The 24,195-nt window shown below is 50.6% G+C and overlaps 1 protein-coding gene across 1 annotated transcript in view; it reads left to right on the forward strand.

Moving 5' to 3' along the window:
- Positions 1-24,195, forward strand: part of LOC135818013 (cartilage oligomeric matrix protein-like) — a 49,733-nt gene that overhangs the window by 9,467 nt on the left and 16,071 nt on the right. The window contains exon 6 of the mRNA XM_065331339.1: positions 3,055-3,276. Within this exon, the coding sequence (XP_065187411.1) occupies positions 3,055-3,276 (222 nt within the window). The remainder of the gene's footprint in view (positions 1-3,054; positions 3,277-24,195) is intronic.

Below are 24,195 nucleotides of genomic sequence, written 5' to 3' on the forward strand. Positions count from 1 at the left end.
CATAATACAACAAAAGTTGCAAGTGTGTACGTGTAACTGATCCTATGGGCATGTACATGTATCAATGTTTTCTGAAACGAAATTGGTCAACCCCCTCCCACCCCATAACGAAATTATTTCGTTTTGTGAAAAAAGTTCGATAATTATGGACGACCCCTAAGTTATGGCCAACTGTCCACCAATATAACCAGACAATATACATATACAGCCAGCAGTCACTTGCTGACCGTATAACATCGGTGGACAGTTGGTCATAACCGTCAGGCGTAACATTTTTTCCTTCCCCTTATTTATCCATGATTACGTTGGCTCAACATCCGAGTATAACTTAGAAGCGTTCCTATTCTTTTATAAAGGAGTACAATAGGGCTTGAAAGTGCTACGTCACAGCATAGCAACAATTTCAAAAATTCAAAAACTGCATCCACCTGGATCCATTTTTTGTGTGGATCCAAGCACATTTCAAGCGGTCTTACTCACAGCAAGGTGATATAACTGGTGAAATTGACGGGGTTGGCTAATGGGGGTGGGGTGACAACTGGTGGCAAAGAAAGAGTCACACCTGCATACGACGTGCGTGGGTTGCTATGCACCCACACACTGAGGCAATAGCAAAGTCGCACCTGGGTGGATCCAAAATAGAAATCTGATGTCAACTTACTACTCCCTGGCCGTTTTTAACGTCATCACGTTCAAGCCCTATAGTCGTGCATCTATACACTGTCCACACCAGTCTAGAAGAGATCGAATATTTTCTGAACCAAACGTTTTCGTTCCCTTCTCTTCATGGGCTCATACAGGGAATAGAGCGAAGTAACTAAAACATCAATTATATAGGCAAACAATTTGAACATGAAACATCACGCTACACGTGTGAAAGGTTTAGTGCAAGTAACCGGTGGGTGAGTTGGAATCGGAAGTTTCTCTTAAGAATTTGCCCATGCCACCATTGCTTGCTCGCTTTGGGCCAATTTGTCACCAAGTACTAATATCAGTTATACAGTATTCACTAGGAATGTGGCTAGTGCCGGGAGAAATCAAGATTTTGCAAAACGTAACGAGCATAAACTAGTGCTTGGTTAGAACTAGGACTCATCTTACCATTGATGTGTTATTGCTAAGCCGCCTGCCTGAGGGAATAAGCAGGAAGTTCTCATGCCGAACGGGTAGGGTATGAGATTAGAAGTTGCGATTTTGGCGGTAGTAGTAGTAGATGGTGTTGGTCGCTCCTACATGGAACACATGCTTCCTGCCAAACTTGACATTTGACTAACTCACGACTTCCATCCCAGGGCCGGCGCCACTGGTATGGCTGGTAAGTCAGTCCACGTGGAACGTCCAAAACCGGGGAGAAAAAGTCTTGATGTATGATTTTGTACAGGGAGTCGCCCAGAGTGCAGGATTTGCCGTCTAAATTCCAAATCAATTCCAAATTTTTCGGGGGGCGACCCCCAGACCCCCCTTAAAGATGGCCCTTCGGCCGCACCGCTCCGCGGAAGCCGCCTTCGGCCCTGCATTCGGAGCACACAAGAAGCAAGTCGCACTTTCCACTCGCCAAACCTGCAAGAAACCACCACTCCCTGCTCAGTACACACTGCTACCTGGGGCCTCACGAGGTTTTTATCGTGCTGGAAACGGAGCATCACTCTAAGTTTATATCCCTAATCATGGTCGGGAGGCTTTTAATTGTAATGCTCCTGGATCCGAAATTTCAATAGCGTACTCAAGCTCATCTGATGATGGGGGAATTCCCCTAGACACTGTGTATTGAGCGGGGACGGTGGTGCTTTCGTGCAGGTTTGCCGAGTGGAAGGTGCGACATGCTCCCCGTGTGCTCCGGGTGGCGTGGCAGTAGTGAATCAGTCCAGTGTCAAGTGTGGCAGGTAGCGTGTGTTCCACGTAGGAACGGCCAGCTCCATCTAAAAGAGTACCTGAGTCATGAATCCAAGAGTGTGCAGCTCTGATGGGTTGCTGTCACGGCGAAATTCCGTGATTACATCATTTTAGTGATGCCGTGCGTACAAGCTGGATTCAAGCAGGTCTCTTTCTGCACAACTGCAGCTCTGTCGTACTCACTACGCCACTTCCCGCCTCAGATCTGCATCAAATATGACGTAATCCTGGAATTCCGCCGTGACGGACACCCATGCCTAACAAGTCAGAAGCTGCACACACCGGCTTTCATGTACTCTGGGTGTTAGAATATCCACTGATTGAATATCCACTGATTGAATATCCACTGATTGAATATCCACGGATTGAATATCCACGGATTGAATATCCACTGGTTGAATATCCACTGGTTGAATATCCACTGGTTGAATATCCACTGGTTGAATATCCACTGGTTGAATATCCACTGATTGAATATCCACTGATTGAATATCCACTGATTGAATATCCACTGATTGAATATCCACTGATTGAATATCCACTGATTGAATATCCACTGATTGAATATCCACTGATTGAATATCCACTGATTGAATATCCACTGATTGAATATCCACTGATTGAATATCCACTGATTGAATATCCACTGGTTGAATATCCACTGGTTGAATATCCACTGGTTGAATATCCACTGGTTGAATATCCACTGGTTGAATATCCACTGATTGAATATCCACTGATTGAATATCCACTGATTGAATATCCACTGATTGAATATCCACTGATTGAATATCCACTGATTGAATATCCACTGATTGAATATCCACTGATTGAATATCCACTGATTGAATATCCACTGATTGAATATCCACTGATTGAATATCCACTGGTTGAATATCCACTGGTTGAATATCCACTGATTGAATATCCACTGATTGAATATCCACTGATTGAATATCCACTGATTGAATATCCACTGATTGAATATCCACTGATTGAATATCCACTGATTGAATATCCACTGATTGAATATCCACTGATTGAATATCCACTGATTGAATATCCACTGATTGAATATCCACTGATTGAATATCCACTGATTGAATATCCATTGACTGTGTGCTTGATACCTGTATGTATGGTGCTTGTGCATCACTGCAGTGTGAGGAAGCCCAACCCTGCGCTGATGACACGCTATGTCAGGACACCGACGGTGGGTTCCGGTGCTTACCTTGTATCAGTCTTGGACTGTACGTCGGAGAGAGTCGTGTTGGCAGTGGGCTCGCAGATGCACGCAGCACCAGCAGCAAGCAGATCTGCACAGATGTGGATGAATGTGAGAGTGGCACTCACGATTGCTACGCTCTCTGTGAAAATACACCGGTAAGAAACACAGTGACACAGTGACACAGTGACACCGTACATGCACTCTACTGTACATGCAGCAGCATGGTAACCTAGTGGTAACCTAGTGGTAACCTAGTGGTAATCTAGTGGTAACCTAGTGGTAACCTAGTGGTAACCTAGTGGTAACCTAGTGGTAATCTAGTGGTGACCTAGTGGTGACCTAGTGGTACTTCCTCCGCGTCATCGAAATTGTCGCAGTTTGACTTTTGATATAAAACGGGTTTTTTACTCACCAGCACTTGTACCAGAGGCAAGGAATCGGACATAGGCGACGGTCATCAGTATAGGGTGACGGCAAAGTTCTATTTTCTGTTATTGGAAGCTGGAATTTTTGAACTAGACGCAATTTCTTCGCTGATGTCGCTGCGATGGTAATTTCGACTCGCTGAGATCAGTCAGGCGTTGCAGCCTGCACATATCTCGTGCTTATGGCCATTCACTCAAGCCTCATCACTGTTTTACCTTAGCTGGGGTGAGAATGACTTCGTGGAACAAGTGGCAGCGCTTGGAGAAACATCGAGGGGTCAGCAAACTAAATGCCTTCACCAGCGATAAAATTTGTCGCTCTGGCCGAGACACTCAGTACATGATTGTACCTGCAAGAGCCGTGTAGACTCTACACGTAGTGCTAGTGTCTGTACTAGTGATGCACACGCAGGTGCGTACCATGATACCAGTGAATCAGGGCCGGGCCGGCAGTGATGCTGAAAAAGAGGGCGCGCTGGACGTGATAGTACACTTACCTGCATGAGCTGTGACCACACAGCTAAAATAAATGGGCATGCCGCGGCTAAAAAAAGTTCATTTCAAGATCGAGGTGATTCCGCCGACGGTAATCAACCGACCTCGCAACGATCGTGTATTCTTACTAGGCTTCGTTGGTGGTGAAATCATCCAGAGCTAGCAGACGACAAGCATAGCAGCTCTTGTCCTGTGGAGAAAGTCAAAGCGTTTGAGATGAGGCGCGACCAACTTTCAACCTTCCTTGAAATATTTCAGAACGATATTTTTGCGTCCATTGACATCAGCGACGACGAGGACTTCATCTCTGCATGAAAACTCTCAGTCCAACTGTCCTGGAACGTTACTCTAGTCTTCAGACTATCATACTGTGTAATAAGTTTTGAATAGCTTAGCTTATGGAGTTGTCCGTAACAAGTGACAGGTCACTAGTCAAACTGCGACAATTTCGATGACGCGGAGGAAGTAATTTAGTGGTAATCTAGTGGTAATTGGCTACTCATGCTGCCCTCTGTTGCCCCGGCATTTGTTCAACCAGATACAACAGCAACTCGTAACAGTATGAGACCAAGAACTTTCTCCTCTGAGATAAAACTGCAAGAACAAAAACTGTAAACTGCTTCCTACAGTTCAAAACTGACAACTGAAAAACTTCAAAGGCATGGAAGTATACATTCTAGAATGACGAAAGCTAGAGCGCAACCGCAGCCTGCGAGTATCCACAGGACTGTGCACAAATGCAAAGACGAGTGAATATATTACGACTAGATAGCATGGAGACAGCACATGCATCAAACGATACGCTACTTGAATCTCAGACAATGCAAAGGTTGAGACTGGCCTGCGGTAACAATAGTCAATACATCAGGCGCCAGCAGCATGCACTAGAATAAAAGAAATGAAACCTGAGTACAATGAAAGGTCATGCAAGATTCACCACAAGCTGGGAATATTCCAGAACATATCCCCCTTCACTCACGAGCACAGGGTCAGCAAACAAACACAAACCATAGCCAGCAATCGCATGTCATCACGTACATTGAAAATCAACATAATTTTTCGAATCGACCTTTTTTTCAGGATCACTTTTCAACGAGGACGAAGCAAAGTCGGCCGAACGAAGCCTAGAGGAAGAAAATCACCCTCTCCACTTCACCATCACGATACTGACATAGATACGAGATGAAACAACTAAAAAATCCACAAGAAAACTGTACGACCATCATCGCGCTGACTTTGGTCTGACTTTGGTCTGAGAATTTCTATCACGATCAAAAATGTACGAGGAGCACTCAAAAATAAGCAACAGACGTACCTCTATCGCTCTCTACTCCTTTTTCAAGGCACAAAAGTCGACTCTCCACTTTCAAACCAGGAACCAGACATACCAGTGGTCCTTTTCAGCTGCTCCACGAGCGCAGGAAATGTTCACCAAGGGGCGCAGAGCAGCATCCATTCCAGAAAAAGAGCTAAAATACGAGTGAGACTGCATGCCTGAGTACATGAGTACATGTATGAGTACATGCAGAAAATAGTCAATTTCAGCGTTTCTGCTCCAAACAGCAACTAGCTTCGACTAGAAACAAAGATTACACCAAAGGATCAAACAACAACCATTTTCTGCAGTTTTTTTGCAGATGGCTTCCTTGTGCTTGGCCCAGCACGCCAAAAATCACACCTCGGAGGAGTACAAAAATTACAACTCTCAGATGTCCTCGATTGCTGGCCATGTGTGACGAGTGAGTACTACTACGGTACTGTATGATGAAAGAAAAACTTCATAGGTTGAGAGAGAGAGAGAGAGAGTACTGTCACAGGGCTGCCTGTAGCACTTCAGATACACAAGGCACAAACTACTCGGTGTCCAGAATAGGTACTAGATGGTGGATAGACCGTCGGTAGATCTTGTCGCCGATCTTAATATCCACTACTCGGACGAGCTTGTCTGCACCAGGATGCACTGCTGTGACTCTACCCATGGGCCATGTTCCACGGGGAGTGTTTGATGTAAGACACAGCATGATGTCACCTACGGCTACATTGCGACCTTGACGTTGCCACTTACGACGGACATTCAACAAGGGAACATACTCATCTCGCCACCTGTTCCACACGTCTGCTACAAGCCGCTGAACATACAACCAACGTTTGCGTGGGTCTCTGCTGGGGTGCTCGTCTGCTTTCACTTCCAGAGCCATTGGTGGGTCAAGTCGTCCGACGAGGAAATGTGCTGGTGTTAGAGGCTGCAAATCAGCTGCATCGGCACTTACAACTGTCAGCGGGCGCGAGTTCATCATGCCCTCAACCTGGCACATGGCAGTCACTAACTCTTCATCTGTGACGTCCGCTTTCCCAAGTACTGCTGTGAGTCCGCGCTTAGCCGTCTTGATGAGGGATTCGAATACGCCGCCGAAATGTGGTGCTCTAGGTGGGTTGAAGCGCCATCGCACGCCATCACTGACCAGTCGCTTCTCGATCTTCTCCTTGTCCATGGCCCGGACGGCCTCACAGAGTTCTCGCTCCGCGGCAGTGAAGTTGGTCCCGTTGTCGCTGACCATTTCAAGCGGGACACCACGGCGCTTTGTGAATCTCTCAAATGCTAACAGGAATGACTCAGTGGAGAGGCCATAGGATACCTCTAGGTGACAGGCACGAGTCTCAAGGCATGTGAACAGGCACAGGTACCGCTTAGCCTGCGTCTTACCTCGGCCCTGCTTGGTCAGGAAGGGACCCGCGTAATCAACTCCTGTACGGCTGAGCGGTTTCAACGAGCCTGCAACTCGGAAGTCTGGAATCTGGCCCATCATCTGGGACGCTGGCTCCGCACGGTTCTTACGGCAAGTGACGCAGTTGCTTCGAACGGCCTTGACTGTTGATGTTCCGTGAACAATCCAGTAACGTTGTCGCAGATTGGCCAGAAGATGCTGTGGCCCAACTGCATGGAAGCAGCGATGATCTTCCTGTTCGATTATCAGCTGGGTTACTCGGTGCTTTGCTGGTAGGATGACTGGGTGGCGTACGCCACTTGGCATGTTCTTTGTAGCTTGCAATCGACCTCCTACCGTCATCAGGGGTGACTCTGTTGCACTATCGAACTGGGGACAGAGAGGTGCCAGAGGGTCCGATTTCAACATCGGTTGCCTAGACTGTAGACGATGGTATGCTGTACCATGGCAATCCTTCTGGGCAGTTGCAATCCAGTGCCGCTCTGCTACTGGTACTTCGTCAGTGCTGAGAACTGGAACACTGATGGAGCGGGTGCCGCCAAGCTGTACTGGCACTCTCACTGGCGTGCTGGACTGGCTGTCCGATGCGGCATCCCCCTTCGTGGACTTGCTGTCACTGACTGCCTGCCGACAGTTTGCCACAAATCGCTTGCACCATGCTGTCACGCGTACCAGTCGCGACCATGTGCTAAAGCGACCCAGGATCTCGGAGGGTGGAGGGACGACTGCAACTAGCGCCGTCTTGAGCTGACCAGGCAGCGAGGATGTGCTGACTTCCTTCATCTGAGGCCACTCATCTGGCTGCTGGCGAAGAAACTGTGGACCGGACCACCACACTGCGTCACGGCACAGTAATGCAGCAGACAAACCACGAGTACCTTTGTCTGCAGGGTTGTTCTTTCCGGGAACATGTCGCCACTGGTGTGCTCTCGTTGAGGTCTGGAGCTCAGAGATTCGGTTGCCAATGTCCACTTTGTAGCGCCGGCTGTGGCTTTGGACCCAGCCCAAGACGTTCATCGAGTCCGTCCAAAAGGTGTGAGCTGACACTGGGATACCGATGGATTCAGCGATGAGATGACTAACGCGAACGCCAAGCACAGCTGCTCTCAGTTCAAGCTGCGGGATCGTCTGTCGCCTCACTGGTGCCGGCTTCGCTTTCGACATCGCTAGCGTTATTCGGGTGGTACCGTCTGGGTAGCTGGCTCTGACATACACAGCGGCTGCTATCGCCCGATCTGAGGCGTCGGAGAAGCAGTGCACGGAAAGACTGGCGTCTTCGGATGGCTGTTGTGGATCCTTGAAACAGCGGCTGATCTCCAGGTTACTCAGGTCTGGGAGGCCTTGGAACCAACCCTGCCACTTGACGACTTGTTCCTTTGGCAGCAGGTCGTCCCATCCCTGTCCCAGCAACCAGGCATCCTGCAGGAGTACCTTAGCCGTGATGACGTATGGCGAGATCAGGCCACGCGGATCGAATATGGAGGCCAGGCCGCGCAACACAGAGCGTCGGGTGAATGTCGTGATGTCCTTCATTTGATGCTGGAAGGTGAAGGCATCCTTCTCGGCGTTCCAACTGACGCCGAGAGTCTTGACAGTTGGGAGGCTGGTGTCACTGTCCACATCTCGGACGACATCAGGTGACCTATCTTCCTCTGGTATGGTGTTCATCACTTCAGCTTTGTTCGACAGCCATTTTCGCATGTGAAAACCGCCCTTGGCAAGTAGCTGCTGCGTTTGCTCTCTGGCCTGGATGGCACGCTGTGTGGATGGTAGTGATGACAGCATGTCGTCAACGTAGAGGTCTTTGCTTAGGCACTGCACGACGTCAGAGTCGTACTCATCACCGTGGTGCTTGATGACCTCTTTCACCGCTCGTCCTGCCAGATACGGTGACGCCTTAGCGCCGAAGAGCACACGGGTGAACTGATACACCTGCACTTGGCCATTGTCATCATACCACAGAAAGCGATGATAGCGCTGGTCACGTTCCGCCAGTTTGACTTGGAGGAACGTCTCCGACACATCACCAACAAGCGCAACTGGTTCCAGTGAGAATCGGATCAACACACTGGTCATGTCGTTTTGAAGTGCAGGACCTGTAAACATCTCATCGTTGATGGAGTGTCCATCCCAGCGGGCTGCACCGTCAAATACTATTCTCACTTTTGACGTGGATTTATCTGAGCGTACTACCGGGAAATGGGGTAGGTACCACTGGTCGTTGCCGTCTTTGGCTATCTCATCCGGGTCCACGCGTCTCACGTAACCCTTGGCAATGTGTTTCTGCATAACGTCAGAGTACTGCTGCTTCACGGCTGGCCGTGACTGTAGCGAGCGTTGTAGACTGCGGAGCCGCTGCTCAGCCTGAGCTCTGTTGGACCTGACACGTGGCTTACCGCTGTCATTGACCCATGGGATTCGGACAGTTACCCGGTTGCCGTTGCAGCTGATTGATTGGCTCGTGAGCTCCTCGGCTCTTCTGTCATCGGGTGAAGGCGTCTCCTCTAGTGGGTTATCTGTGCCCGCCGACTCATCTCGCCAGAACTTCTCTACTAGCTCGGTCAGCCCATCAGTTAGCACTGTGTCAGTAGCTGGTGTAGTAGCTGTGATTGCACGAGTGGTGTCGACTCCTGTACCAATGCACACCCACCCGAGAGGAGTTCGTCGAGCAATGGGCGCTCTTGCTGTTTCTGCTCGCCGTTCTTCTAGAGTAGCATGAAGCTCGATGGCATTCAGGCCGATAAGCGCGTCGATCTGACTGCCCTTGATGGATGGGAAGTCAATATCACTGAGATGCGGCCAGCTGCTCTTGTGCTGATTCCAGTTCACTGCCGGTAATGGCACGGTGACGGTGGGCAGAACCCAAGCTTCAAGCTTGTTCATGGTCTTGTCGCCCAGAGCCGCCACTTGGATCTGTACATGCTCACGTCTTGCTGCGGTCTGCTTGCCGCCTACTCCGGAAGTGACGAGCTGCCGCTTGGGTCCACGCACATTGAGGGCTGTTGCCACGGACTGCTGGACATAACTCGTGGACGATGCTGGGTCCAGGAGTGCATTACCTTGGAGGCTCACACCATTGTGTCGGAATACAACAGGCACAACCATGAATGACTCGCCACTGTCAATCTCTGGCTGATGACTTGCACAATGTGTTGTAGCAATCTTGGCAGGACCGCCACTGCTGGCCGAAGCTGCGTTGGCCTTGATTGCGGCATTTGATGGGTCTGCAGCGGCATCCGAGCGTCGGATGTTGTAGTGTAGCATGTCATGATGCGTGCGGCTGCACTTTGAACAGGGTTGCCTGGTACAAGTCTTTGCGCGATGATTGAGACCGAAGCATAGGGCGCAGACATCTGGCTTGGACTTGATGACTTTCCATCGGTCCCTGACCTCCATCTTAATGAAATCGGGGCAGCGGTGGAGCTGATGCGCCTTGCCACACGAGGGGCAGCTTCTGTCGGCACCTGCATCCTTGCTAGTTGCCACAAATGCTCGTTCAGACTTTGTAGCACTCTGCTTCGACCATGATCTTGCTGGTGCTGGTGCTGAGGCAGTGACTTCTGTCGACCGGAGTCGTTCATCGGCACGGCGTAGTGTGTTGACGCGTCTGAGGAGCCACTGTGTTAGCTGGTAAATATCACAGTCAGCATCGTCATACTTCTCCATGTACCTAAGCAACAGCGATTTTGGCAACTTCTGCGTAACCGATAGGTACAACTCACGGCCCGGTGTTACTGCACACATCTCCATATTCATGAGCATCGTCCGGAGTCTGAGGACAAACTTGGCAAAGTTGTCGTCTGACTCTTTTAGCTTCGGCCACTGCAAAATCTCCTTCTCTTGGCGCTCAACAGTGCGATTGTCGCCGCCATACCATGCATCTAGCTCCCTAAGGATGGTGTGGTAGGCTCCTGGACCGTCAAGCACGCCATCAACAAGGTCGCTGGCCGTGCCATGCATGAGACACTCACGCAGTTGTGCAAGTTTGTACGCTTCAGTCGTTAGTGGATCTTCGTCAACAACGCGGCGAAAGTTCTGCTTCCACCGGTCGTAGTCACTAGTCTTGCCAGAGAACTTTGGTAGCTCCAGTGGCTTCACGTGAAAGCTGAAACTAGCAGGGTGTAGTGTCTGCAGTTGAGGTGGATAGGGCATGAAGGACTCTGCTTGTGGGTTTAGCACCTGCTTGGAGTGTTCTTGCACTGCCACTGGTGTTGGTGGCTGCTGTTTGGCCACTGCTGTATGCTTCTGTGGTGTATGCCATGGTGGTGTTGCATTCAGCATTGATACTGCCTTCTTGTTACTGCCAGGCAGTCTTGATTGTACTGCTGCACTGCTTATTGCTGGCTGTACAGGCACTGCATTACTAGCTGCCTGTATGGACACTGTAGTACGTCCTACAGGCGCACCACTGGCCATTGACTTCTTGGCTGGCACTACTGACAGCACTGTACTGGTCACAGACTTTTGAGCGGGCGCGCGCATGAATGCTTGCGCCACTGGCCCCAGGGCAGGCACGCCAAACGCATTGACACTACATGTACTTGACTGAGCTGGGCTGTCTTCCGCCACACCTAATACAGCCTCAGGTTGTGTGGGCGCATTCACAGTACGAAACGTACCTTGCAAACTCCTTGGCTTGCCGTGGTCGCGTTGTCCGTTCACTCCACCGACATCACTCATCGTTCTGAAGTGCTCACGCGGTGGTAATACGAATTTTCGACCAGGTCCGACCAACTTGTCGTGCTCAGCAAGACTCTTGGCAGTCAATATTGCCCTGCCACTGGATGCAGCGTTTCCAGTCTCTGATTTGCGAGACGACACTTTGCTCCCTGACCCGGATCGTAGTGCAGCTGCAGATTCAGCCTCGGCTCTTCGAACCTCCAGTTCCTTCTGCACCAAACTTGTCTCACGAGCCAACTTGCGTGTCTCGGCTTCCTCCTCCAGCTCAGCGATTTGCCTTGCAGCCTCAAGTTCTAAACGAAGCATCTCTGCACGAAGTGACGCCTGCGACGCAGCAGTTCCTGAAACTTTCGAGGGCGCATGTCCTGCAGAGCTCACGCTGTCCGGAACGTCACTCCAGTTATCAAACCCGTATCTGCTCGGCGGTCTCCCTTTGGTAGACCGCGAGCTCCGTCTACACTCAGCGCCTGGGACTTGCTCGTCGTCGCGCAGGACTTCTTGGATCTGGCTCTGAGATCCGGCTCGAATAGGACCACTATGGCTACTCATGCTGCCCTCTGTTGCCCCGGCATGCGTTCAACCAGATACAACAGCAACTCGTAACAGTATGAGACCAAGAACTTTCTCCTCTGAGATAAAACTGCAAGAACAAAAACTGTAAACTGCTTCATACAGTTCAAAACTGACAACTGAAAAACTTCAAAGGCATGGAAGTATACATTCTAGAATGACGAAAGCTAGAGCGCAACCGCAGCCTGCGAGTATCCACAGGACTGTGCACAAATGCAAAGACGAGTGAATATATTACGACTAGATAGCATGGAGACAGCACATGCATCAAACGATACGCTACTTGAATCTCAGACAATGCAAAGGTTGAGACTGGCCTGCGGTAACAATAGTCAATACATCAGGCGCCAGCAGCATGCACTAGAATAAAAGAAATGAAACCTGAGTACAATGAAAGGTCATGCAAGATTCACCACAAGCTGGGAATATTCCAGAACAGTAATCTAGTGGTAACCTAGTGGTAACCTAGTGGTGACCTAGTGGTAACCCAGTGGTAACCTAGTGGTAACCTAGTGGTAACCTAGTGGTGACCTAGTGGTAACCTAGTGGTAACCTAGTGGTAATCTAGTGGTAACCTAGTGGTAACCTAGTGGTAACCTAGTGGTAACCTAGTGGTAACCTAGTGGTAACCTAGTGGTAACCTAGTGGTAACCTAGTGGTAACCTAGTGGTAATCTAGTGGTGACCTAGTGGTGACCTAGTGGTAATTTTGTGGTAATCTAGTGGTAACCTAGTGGTGACCTAGTGGTAACCTAGTGGTAACCTAGTGGTAACCTAGTGGTGACCTAGTGGTAACCCAGTGGTGACCTAGTGGTGACCTAGTGGTGACCTAGTGGTGACCTGCCATTCTGAAGTCAGGTGACATCACAGATGAGGAGTTAGTGACGGCAACGATTGGAGCAGAACACCTGATCAACAGTCGGCCCTTGACAACGGTATCTTCAGATGCCAGAGACTGTACTCCTATCTCTCCAAGTGACTTGCTGCTAGGCGACGCGAGCCACAGTATTGATGTACCCGGTGATGACCCAGCAGCTAGCCTGAGGAGACGCTGGAGACGAGTCCAGGAGCTGGTCAGACATTTCTGGGCAAGATGGATGCAAGAATGGCTGCCCATGCTGAGTGGTCGTGCCAAATGGAAGAAACCCTACAACAACGTGCAAGTCGGTGATGTCGTTATCCTACTCGCCAAAGACACACCACGTGGTCAGTGGCAGCTGGGACGAGTTGTCGATGTTCACCCAGGACGTGACGGGCTGGTACGAGTCGTGGACGTAAAGGTGAAGAACACCACGCTACGTCGCCCAATAAGCAAGATCTGCCCGCTGGAAGCATGTCAGTGAGTTACTGAGTGGCAACAGCATTGGACCATCGCCATTGACGTATGGTCATGTCTTTTCACTCTCTTGCTTCTCTTTTGCTTCTCTGCCGTAGGGACATACCGCCATTGATCTGGGCTGCTTGCCTGGTGAATCGTGCTCACTCTGTTGGCAACGAACGTCTTGAACAAGCGACTCCGGCCACGGATCCACCAGATCACGTCCATACTGTCAGTCCAGTAGATGATGTTCTGCGGGTTGATCTGCAACACCTTGGCTACTTCGTTGGCCATTTCGACTCCCAGCACAGCAGCCATCAATTCGAGCCGTGGGATGCTTGTGGCGGTAGTTGGCGAAACTCGTGACTTAGCAGACACAAATACGGTGCTGATCTCGCCGGAGGCGTAGCGGATACGTTGGTAGATGACGGCACCATACGCTAACTCTGATGCGTCGCCAAATACGTGAAGCTCGACATCTTGCGGTGTAGCGCCTGCAATGGCCTGCAAGCAGCGTGGCACTTGAATTGAGCTCAGTGCAAGGAGATCCTGGAACCACTGTCTACAACGTGAGCTCAGTTCGACGGGAAGCACTTCGTCCCAAGTTGCACCGCTAGCCCAGATCTCTTGCATCAGTATCTTGGCACGGATGATCACCGGTGCCAGAAATCCTAGCGGGTCGAAGATCGTCGCGATCTTTCGGAGGATGTTCCTCTTCGTCATCATCATATCGTCAGGTGGTATGACAGCCTGAAAGCTGAACATGTCGCTGTCGCTCAACCAACTGATCCCTAGAGTCTTAATCTGGGATGGGCCGTCTCCGTTCAGGCTGAGTTGCGTTGCCTGATCTTCTCTGGGTATGTGACCCAACAGCTCCGGAGCATTCGACAGCCACTTCCTCACTGCCATGCCTGCTCCCTTCCATGCTGCTGTCACACTCTTGTACAGGGCCACACCCTCGGCAATTGTAGAGACCGAGTCCATACCGTCGTCCATGTAAGTTGATTCGAGCATCATCTCGGCTGCACGGGCGAATTCTGGATCTAGTGTCTTAGCGTGCTCTCGCGCGACCAGTTGCGCTAAGAACGGGGAGCAGTTCAGACCGAATACCACCCGGTTGAATTCGTACACATCTGGAGCTGACTGCGAGTCTGTATTCCACAGGAATCTCAGATATGGCCGATCTGATTTTCTGACTTCAACCTGTAGATACATCTCCGTAACATCACAGCCAATGCAGATCGGATGCCGCCGAAATCTGAGCAGAACAGCCGATAGATCACGTTGTAACTTCGGACCGGTGTGCAGCAGGTCGTTGAGGGCGGTGCCATCATGCTTAGCTGACCCGTCGAACACAATGCGAACTTTCGTCGTACTTTTGTTCAGTCGGACAACCGGGAAGTGTGGAAGGAGCCACGATCCTGCTTCATGTGGGTTTGCATTCACCTTCACCACGTACCCTTTTCTCACGTAACTCTCAATGGTCTCTGCATAGCGCTCTGCAATTTCTGGGACCCGTTTCAGCCTCTTCTGTGTTTGCGCAAGTCTCTTCGCTGCCATGTCGTAATTGTTGGTGGGCCGTGATGCATCTGCCCGCCATGGCATCCCGACACAGTAGCGACCATTGGTGAACGTCATTCGTTTCTTTGTCGCTGTCAGGACGTCCAGGTTTTCCGGTGACATGGGGTGTTCTGGGCTGGTCACTTGCTCAATTTCCCAGAACTGTCGCAAAGTCTTATCCACACTCAGAAGGGTCTCGCTGCTGGCGATGATAGCGCTGCAGCAGTGGTTTGTGCCCCCGCCACGGCTAACCCCTGCTCCGACGCAGGTCCATCCGAGAGGTGTGAGACGCGCGATGGGCTCTCCGGCTGGTCCAGACACTTCATACAACGCACGGTGAAGCTCGGCATTGTCGACGCCAATGAGCAGCTCGATCCTTTCAGGGGTGGCCGGTTCCGGAAACGGTATATCAGCCAAGTGCTCATAGCCAATCTTCTTGCTACTCCAGTCCGTTAGCTGCAGACGTCCTGTTACTTGGTTGGGAGTTGTGAGTCCGACTACGGTTGTCCATGATTGACCGTTAATATTGGCGATATCGAACTCCACTTCCATGGATTTGAAAGTGCTCCGCTTTCCATTCAGCATATTGATAGTCATGTCATGCTGCTCACCACTCATTCCTAGCGCTGTGGCAACGTCTTCATGGATGAAGGTGTTGGTACTTCCGTCGTCCAGAAGCGCATTGACGACGAGCCGCTTACTACCGGACCTGAGAGCGACAGGCACAGTGCGTAAACTGGTGTAGCTCTTCTCGGCTGTTGCATTGCTGCATTGCTGGGGGGACTCCCCTTCCGTTGGAGTCTCATGCGCTGTTGCGACGCCACAGTGTCCTTGTTCAGCCTTGGTGTTTGCTTTGTCATAACTCCTTTCCTTGCCATCGGCTCTCGGCTTCTTCCTGATCTCAAAATCAGATCGTGCCAAGCCGTGTAGTAGACGATGATGATTCCGTTGGCAACCATCGACACCACAAGTGCGAGTTCGAGGACACTTGTCGCCTCTGTGCCCTGTTCCCAGGCAGCGATAGCACAGGCTTAATTCCTTTGCTCTTGTCCACCGTTGGCCTGTGTCGTGTCCTTTGAAGGTGGAGCATTCCCAAATGCCATGGCTCCCGCTGCATTCTGGACAAGTGGCGCGAGAGGATATGAAAGAAGTCTCCTCGTCTCGTGCCGTCTGTCCGTCTGCCAAGTGTGTATGAGCATTGCTCTGCTGCAACGAGCGATGGCTACTTGGCCGGAATGATGGTCTGCTGCTGTCAAAGTGACGGGCAGTGCCTGGTGCTGTTGCAGGTACTGCTGCTGCCACGCCATGTACCGCCTCGGCTGCCACTGTACGGTACTCCACTTCTTGCAGTGTCCACTCAAGAAGCGCTACTACCGTTGGCTGCTGTCGGTGGTCAACTAACCAACGTTGGTAGTTGGTGAGCATCGACTCTGCCAGTTTTCGCTGTAAAACTCTGTACAGGGTGCCATCTCCGAGCTCTTGGTCTCGGCCTGCCTCGCGTAAGTTGAGGATGGCAATGTCGAGCAGGTCACCAAAATGCTCGAGGTCTTTGCTGCTCTTCACACTGGGGTGACTTTCTAGTTCATCCAAGTGGAGCGCTAATTGACGACGTTGTCCGCCAAACTTCCGTTCGAGTCGCCGCTTGGCTGCCTCATAGGCCGCTGCTGAGTGTCCGAGTCCGTCAATAACTTTCAGCGCGTCGCCTTTCAGGTACTGGCGAAGCTGCAACAGTTTATACTCAGGTGTAGCGGGTGCCTGGTCAATACAAGCTACAAAAGCTGCACGCCACGCGTTGTACTGCCGCTTGTCGCCGGAAAACTCTGGGACCGCAACACGCTTGAGTTGTCGCCACATGTCTGTTCCCAACGCCGCTGGTCCGGGCGATGCTGTCACAGACCTCGGCATCGAGCTTGCGCTAGCTGGCACAGCGTGTGGTGCTGACATTGGCACTGCGGACATTGGCACTGCGGACATTGGCACAGGTGCAGCCTGTGCTGCTGAGACTGAGACTGCTGGAAATGCTGATCCTGGAGCAGACCATGATGGAGCTGCTGATACTGGTACTGGAGCAGCCCATGCTGCTGACATTGGTGCGGCTGAAAACATTGCTGGTGTAGGTACAGCAGATTGCAGAGCTATAGGTTGAGTGGCAGTCTGGCCTACTCTGGTCTTGGCTGTTGGCAAGCTCATCCCAGACACTGGCAGAGTGGTATGCACAGTTGTACTTGTACTAGGCACTGCTGGTGCATGCCTGCTGCTAGTTCTGGTCCCAGTGGCAGCGCTGACTGTCACAGTGCTTCCCATACCTATCACTGGCCTGGCCTGCAGGTAACCTGGTGGTGGTGCATTGGATGTTGCCAAGTAGTTGGTACTGAAACTGGCACCTGTACTTCTGAAACTAATGCTTGTCACACTGGCCTGTGGTGGTGACAGGTTGTTTGTGGTTGCAGGTGACAACCCTGCAGTGGTGCTGGTACATGTACTAGAACTACATGTAGTACTGTTACTAGTGTTAGTGGCAGAAGTAGTACTGCTACTGCTAGTGCTGGACTGAAGCGCTTGGTCTCCGAGACTGAGGCCCGCTACGTCTGCTCTAACTACTTTCACTTCACTGGCACTGGGCTGAGCACCAGCTTCTCTGACGGCTGTGTGCTCCACAGTACTACTAGTACTACTATCTGTCTGCAGCGCTAGCGACTCCACTCCGTACTCAAATAATTCCCGTGCTCCACCAGCATGTTCATCGCGTTCATCAGCGCTGTTCTCATCGACAAGAGCAGTGTGCCTATCCAGGTAAGCTCGCAGTTTGTAGATTTGAGTTTTTCTGGACGGACTTCCAAAACGTGTACTGGGCGTGACAAAACTGCTGTATTGCCGACAGAAGTCCGCACTTCGTTCCATCGCGGACGTATATTTCTCTTCTGTTTGCTCCGCATCCTCAGATAACTTGCGTAATTCTCCCAGACAGTCTGGGGTCTGCTGAACATAACTCGCCAGGGTCCTGGTGACTCCTGCAAGTTCGTCCATGGCTCCTTGCAGCAAGGAAACTGCTTTCAGTACCGTTGCCTTGTCCGGCACAGGTCGCGTGTCGACATCTATCAAGACCAACAGCCCCCGCCTCGCATTCGTGAGCTGCGTCTTCGCTGCCGACTTCCGCAGCTTCAGGAGCTCGATCTCACGCTCCAAATCATGGCATTCCTCCGAGGATGCCATTCTCAGGCGAGGATCCTAACCTAACGACTAACCATCCTCTGCTACCAAATGTGTTGACGGCTACAGATCATACACCTCGGCGAGGATCGACACTCCTGAATCGCTGTGGTGTTGGCTCGAAGAGCACTCGATTATTCCAACAAACTACAATACATGCAAAGAAAAACTCTCAGGAAACAAAAAGGCAGCGCAGCCAAACAAAGGTACAGCTAAAACCTCATGCCGCACGCACAAGAACACAACAACCAAAAAAGGCTACACGGTGCCAAGGCTGGCTCAGCGAAACCGACCGCAGCGGAACCTAAAAGGTAGCCCGCTGTACAACTGCGATATTACATCAGGCATCAAGGTGCCCCCAAGGGGAGCACATGAAGACAGTAAGATGCCAGGAGATAAAGGTCAAATCACAGAGAACCGACAGCATGACCGCAATGGCAATCAGGAAGAGAAAGCAAATCGCAACTGAACATGACATGAACGTGTAGACTAACTCCGTGGCATTCTCGCCACGCCAGGTGACCTAGTGGTAACCTAGTGGTAACCTAGTGGTAATCTAGTGGTAACCTAGTGGTAACCTAGTGGTAACCTAGTGGTAATCTAGTGGTAACCTAGTGGTAACCTAGTGGTAACCTAGTGGTAACCTAGTGGTAACCTAGTGGTAACCTAGTGGTAATCTAGTGGTGACCTAGTGGTGACCTAGTGGTAATTTTGTGGTAATCTAGTGGTAACCTAGTGGTGACCTAGTGGTAACCTAGTGGTAACCTAGTGGTAACCTAGTGGTGACCTAGTGGTAACCCAGTGGTGACCTAGTGGTGACCTAGTGGTGACCTAGTGGTGACCTAGTGGTAACCTAGTGGTAACCCAGTGGTAACCCAGTGGTGACCTAGTGGTGACCCAGTGGTAACCCAGTGGTAACCCAGTGGTAACCCAGTGGTGACCTAGTGGTAACCCAGTGGTGACCTAGTGGTAACCTAGTGTTAACCCAGTGGTAACCTAGTGGTAACCCAGTGGTAACCCAGTGGTAACCCAGTGGTAACCCAGTGGTAACCCAGTGGTAACCCAGTGGTAACCCAGTGGTAACCCAGTGGTAACCCAGTGGTAACCCAGTGGTAACCCAGTGGTAACCCAGTGGTAACCCAGTGGTAACCCAGTGGTAACCCAGTGGTAAGTGGTAACCTAGTGTTAACCTAGTGGTAACCCAGTGGTAACCTAGTGGTAACCCAGTGGTAACCCAGTGGTAACCCAGTGGTAACCCAGTGGTAACCCAGTGGTAACCCAGTGGTAACCCAGTGGTGACCCAGTGGTGACCCAGTGGTGACCCAGTGGTGACCCAGTGGTGACCCAGTGGTGACCCAGTGGTGACCCAGTGGTGACCCAGTGGTGACCCAGTGGTGACCCAGTGGTGACCCAGTGGTGACCCAGTGGTGACCCAGTGGTGACCCAGTGGTGACCCAGTGGTGACCCAGTGGTGACCCAGTGATAACCCAGTGGTAACCCAGTGGTAACCCAGTGGTGACCCAGTGGTGACCCAGTGGTGACCCAGTGGTGACCCAGTGGTGACCCAGTGGTGACCCAGTGGTGACCCAGTGGTGACCCAGTGGTGACCCAGTGGTGACCCAGTGGTGACCCAGTGGTGACCCAGTGGTGACCCAGTGGTGACCCAGTGGTGACCCAGTGGTGACCCAGTGGTGACCCAGTGGTAACCCAGTGGTAACCCAGTGGTAACCCAGTGGTGACCCAGTGGTGACCCAGTGGTGACCCAGTGGTGACCCAGTGGTGACCCAGTGGTGACCCAGTGGTAACCGAGTGGTAACCTAGTGGTAACCTAGTGGTAACCCAGTGGTAACCCAGTGGTAACCCAGTGGTAACCCAGTGGTAACCTAGTGGTAACCTAGTGGTGACCCAGTGGTGACCCAGTGGTAACCCAGTGGTAACCTAGTGGTAACCTAGTGGTAACCTAGTGGTAACCCAGTGGTAACCTAGTGATAACCTAGTGATCATAGAATAAAAGTGGTAGCAGCAGAAACCGCTCATGTGCACTATCCGTATATAACCCCCCAAGAGTGTGCAACTCTGCATAAGGGCTCTCCGATGGCGAAAACTCACATCACGTGTCTCAGATACGTTCGTACTACTTGGTAGGCACAGTTACAATTGGCGCTTATCTTCACACTTGTCTCGGGAAGGAAATACGAATATTTGAAGCATGCCACGATCACAAAACACCATGTACATGATTATTTACATGTCAGTAAGCAAATGAGTCGAAAATTCAAGCAAGTTACACATCCTCCTCGCCACTATCGTCGCTGGAGGAAGAGCTCAAAACGTTCGATCCGGACGGCTGCTGCACGTTTCATAGCTTGTTCCACTTCTCCTCGTCTCGGATCACGCTCAAAGGCAGTGCGTGCCTGTCACCTTGCCGATCAGAAGCTGAGTGAGACTGCCCGCATGTTGGCTGTAAGTGTTATCCCGTTCGTCACGACAATGCGACTTTGTTTGAGACAAAAAGGCAACGCCATATCAGTGTCTTTTTTCAAATCGCCTCTTGCGCTTGTCGTACTTGCTGATCAGCACCCACGGGAGCCGCTGGTGCTTGTAGATCTACATCATTACATGCAGCGCAGTGCTAGCTTCCGCTTGATGTAGCACCTGTGCGTACTGCACCCAAGTCCTAACGCCGTGCACCAGGCTTTTCGGCTAGTTTCCTGAGAGTCCTTTGCGCGAGTGTTTCCCTCAGGACTTGGTGTATATTTTGATTAGCTCCTTTGCCCTGTCCTCTGCGGGCTTCAAAGTGTGTCCGCCGGATTGGTCTCACTTTCTGGAGATGTCGACATGAGCTGCAGTTTCTTCGTCAGCGATTTGCTGGTGATAACCCTTCACTAGGCGCTGTACTGTGCAAGCACTGAAATTCAAGCTCGCGAAGCGCTTTTTCAGCTTTTCTATACCTCTCCGGGGTAAACAAACCTTGCCATCAGACATCTGAAAGTAGATAGAAACTGTATTCTCCATCGCTCTGAAATGCGAACATCCTGACCTACTTTACGGAATCGAGCGGAGGTTGCAGTGTTTTCTTGCACTGACGGAAGTGTTCGTCGGCGGCAGCTCCGTCAAAAGGACTCAAACGAACCGATTGCAACTTCAGTGCTGGTTTGTGCTGCCAAGTCGTCGGATGCAATGGTCATGTTCGGATGGTGAATCGGTGGTTCCATGCCGTGTGACACAGGCAGAACACCGAAAAACCAAGTGAGAAGATAAGCGCCGATTTTAACTTGGCGGACCAAGTACTTCCTCCGCGTCATCGAAATTGTCGCAGTTTGACTAGTGACTTGTCACTTGTTACTGACAACTCTATAAGCTAAGCCATTCAAAACTTATTACACAGTATGATAGTCTGAAGACTAGAGTAACGTTCCAGGACAGTTGGTGGACAGGAGACTGCGCTCTTGAACATTATCCTTTCATGTTGTCATATGTTGCACGTTGATACTATTAGTGTATTGTAGTTACGAATTGTGTACAGAACTGTCACATGCTGCAAGGGCAGTATTGTCAAGACATGCTAGGTCGCTTGCAATACTGGTGCGTTGCGTATTACTGCTATGTATTTCGCGAGTGTAATATTTATTTGTTAGTCTGTTAGAATTACATCACGAGTGCATATCTGTTACGTCTACGTCGAGACACATTTTATTATACAGTAATTGCTATGCGTGTTCGTACCACGACATGTTCACGAGCGGAATATCTTGTGAATTGTTCTAATGTGTTATAATTATAAGTAGAATTGTTGACACACTAATTGGTTGCAATGTACATGTACTTACTAGTACTTGATCCGTTGCATTATCGCCATCCGCGGCAACTCCGCTACGATCTACTTGGCGAAACTTACTCTCGATCTCGCTGACAGGGTGTGCTGTCACCCTGTCGCTGGGTGCAAGCACCCCTTGACAGACACTGTTTTCACCTCCGTAATCAACAATTCTTTATTCTTTCACTCCAGCACATTGCAAGTAATTATTAGTTTCTGCTTGTTCTGCATTTCAAATTATTGCTTTTCTTTTCGTTGCATGCACCTGCGCTCCGCGATCCACGCTGCACGCGGACTTTGGAGTTTGGTAGTCGCCATATTTAGTATCTCTATGGCTACGATGATCATGCATTTTCTGTACGCTGCATTTTTCTCTCTATGCCACGTCGTTGTGTGCATATGCATGCAGCGCAAGCCAAATGCACGCACGCTGCACGTTTTGCCCAGGACAGCGATTTGGCGATCGTTGTTCGGTGTGTTCTTTGGTGTTCTTGTTGGAAACGAGTGGTAATGTCGATTAAAGGAGTTTCTGGGTTTTTGTGGTCTGCCTGACGATGGTTAGTTGCGGGACCAAGTCGCACCGCAACAGTTGGACTGAGAGTTTTCATGCAGAGATGAAGTCCTCGTCGTCCCTGATGTCAATGGACGCAAAAATATCGTTCCGAAATATTTCAAGGAAGGTTGAAAGTTGGTCGCGCCTCATCTCAAACGCTTTGACTTTCTCCACAGGACAAGAGCTGCTATGCTTGTCGTCTGCTAGCTCTGGATGATTTCTACTTCACCACCAACGAAGCCTAGTAAGAATACACGATCGTTGCGAGGTCGGTTGATTACCGTCGGCGGAATCACCTCGATCTTGAAATGAACTTTTTTTAGCCGTGGCATGCCCATTTATTTTAGCTGTGTGGTCACAGCTCGTGCAGGTAAGTGTACTATCACGTCTAGCGCGCCCTCTTTTTCAGCATCACTGGTATACCATGGTACGGCACCTGAGCGTGCATCACTAGCACTACGTTTAGAGTCTACACGGCTCTTGCAGATACAATCATGTACTGAGTGTCTCAGCCAGAGCAACAATTTTTATCGCTGTTGCAGGCATTTAGCTTGCTGACCCCTCGATGTTTCTCCAAGCGCTGCCACTTGTTCCACGAAGTCATTCTCACCCCAGCTAAGGTAAAACAGTGATGAGGCTTGAGTGAAGCATAAGCATGAGAAATGTGCAGGCTGGAACGCCTGACTGATCTCAGCGAGTCGAAATTATCATCGCAGCGACATCAGCGAAGAAATTGCGTCTAGTTCAAAAATTCCAGCTTCCAATAACAGAAAACAGAACTTTACCGTCACCCTATACTGATGACTATCGCCTTTGTCCAATCCCTTGCCTCTGGTACGTGTGCTGGTGAGTAAATACCCCGTTTTATATCAAAAGTCAAACTGCGACAATTTCGATGACGCGGAGGAAGTACGGACAAGCGAAGGATAGCATGCGCGCAATCCGAATATCTGCCATGATCATGCTGGGGATTTTCATACCCGCAGTGAGTTTTATATCATAGTATACTCTTGGCACTATGAATGCAGCGTGAGTAAGCGGTTCCCATGGTTTTGTTTGAGCTGGTGAGTGGCTGTGCCCCCACATTGCCAGAGCATCTCAATTGGTGATTTGATCGCATAACCCCTATTCCTTGTGACTGGCAGAAGGCTCAATGAGTAGACCACTGTGTGTGTGTGTGTGTGTGTGCATGCGCGCGCGCGCGCGTGTGTGTGTGTGTGTGTGTGTGTGTGTGTGTGGACGTGTGTGGACGTGTGTGTATGCGTGTGTGTGTGTGTGGACGTGTGTGTATGCGTGTGTGTATGTGTGTAAGAGAGAGAGAGATAGTGTGTGGTGTGTGTACATGTGTGTGGTGTGTGTGTGTGTACGTGTGTGTACGTGCGTGTGCGTGTACGTGTGTGTGTGTGTGTGTGTGTATGTGTGCTGTCTATACTGGTTACCCCAGCAAGTGTACGGTGTGCATAGGTAACTGTCTTGGCCGGTTTATGCCGATGTACTCCGTGTGGTGTAGACCAGGTGTGCATTGGTGGTCGATTCACATGGCTTCGCCAGTGGTGTGGATTAGACAGTTATCTGGCGCAAGTCTTGATCTGTCTCATTCAGATCTTGTTCGCCGCAGGCTATCGTTGCTACAAGAGAAAGCCTGTGGGTGCACATCCAGTGCATTTGCAGATTTGCGTGCTCCTCTTGCGACGGGTGTGTACATGGTACATACATGGTGT

Source organism: Sycon ciliatum, chromosome 1 (genome assembly GCF_964019385.1).
Source record: "Sycon ciliatum chromosome 1, ocSycCili1.1, whole genome shotgun sequence".
Classification (NCBI taxonomy): Eukaryota; Metazoa; Porifera; class Calcarea; order Leucosolenida; family Sycettidae; genus Sycon; species Sycon ciliatum.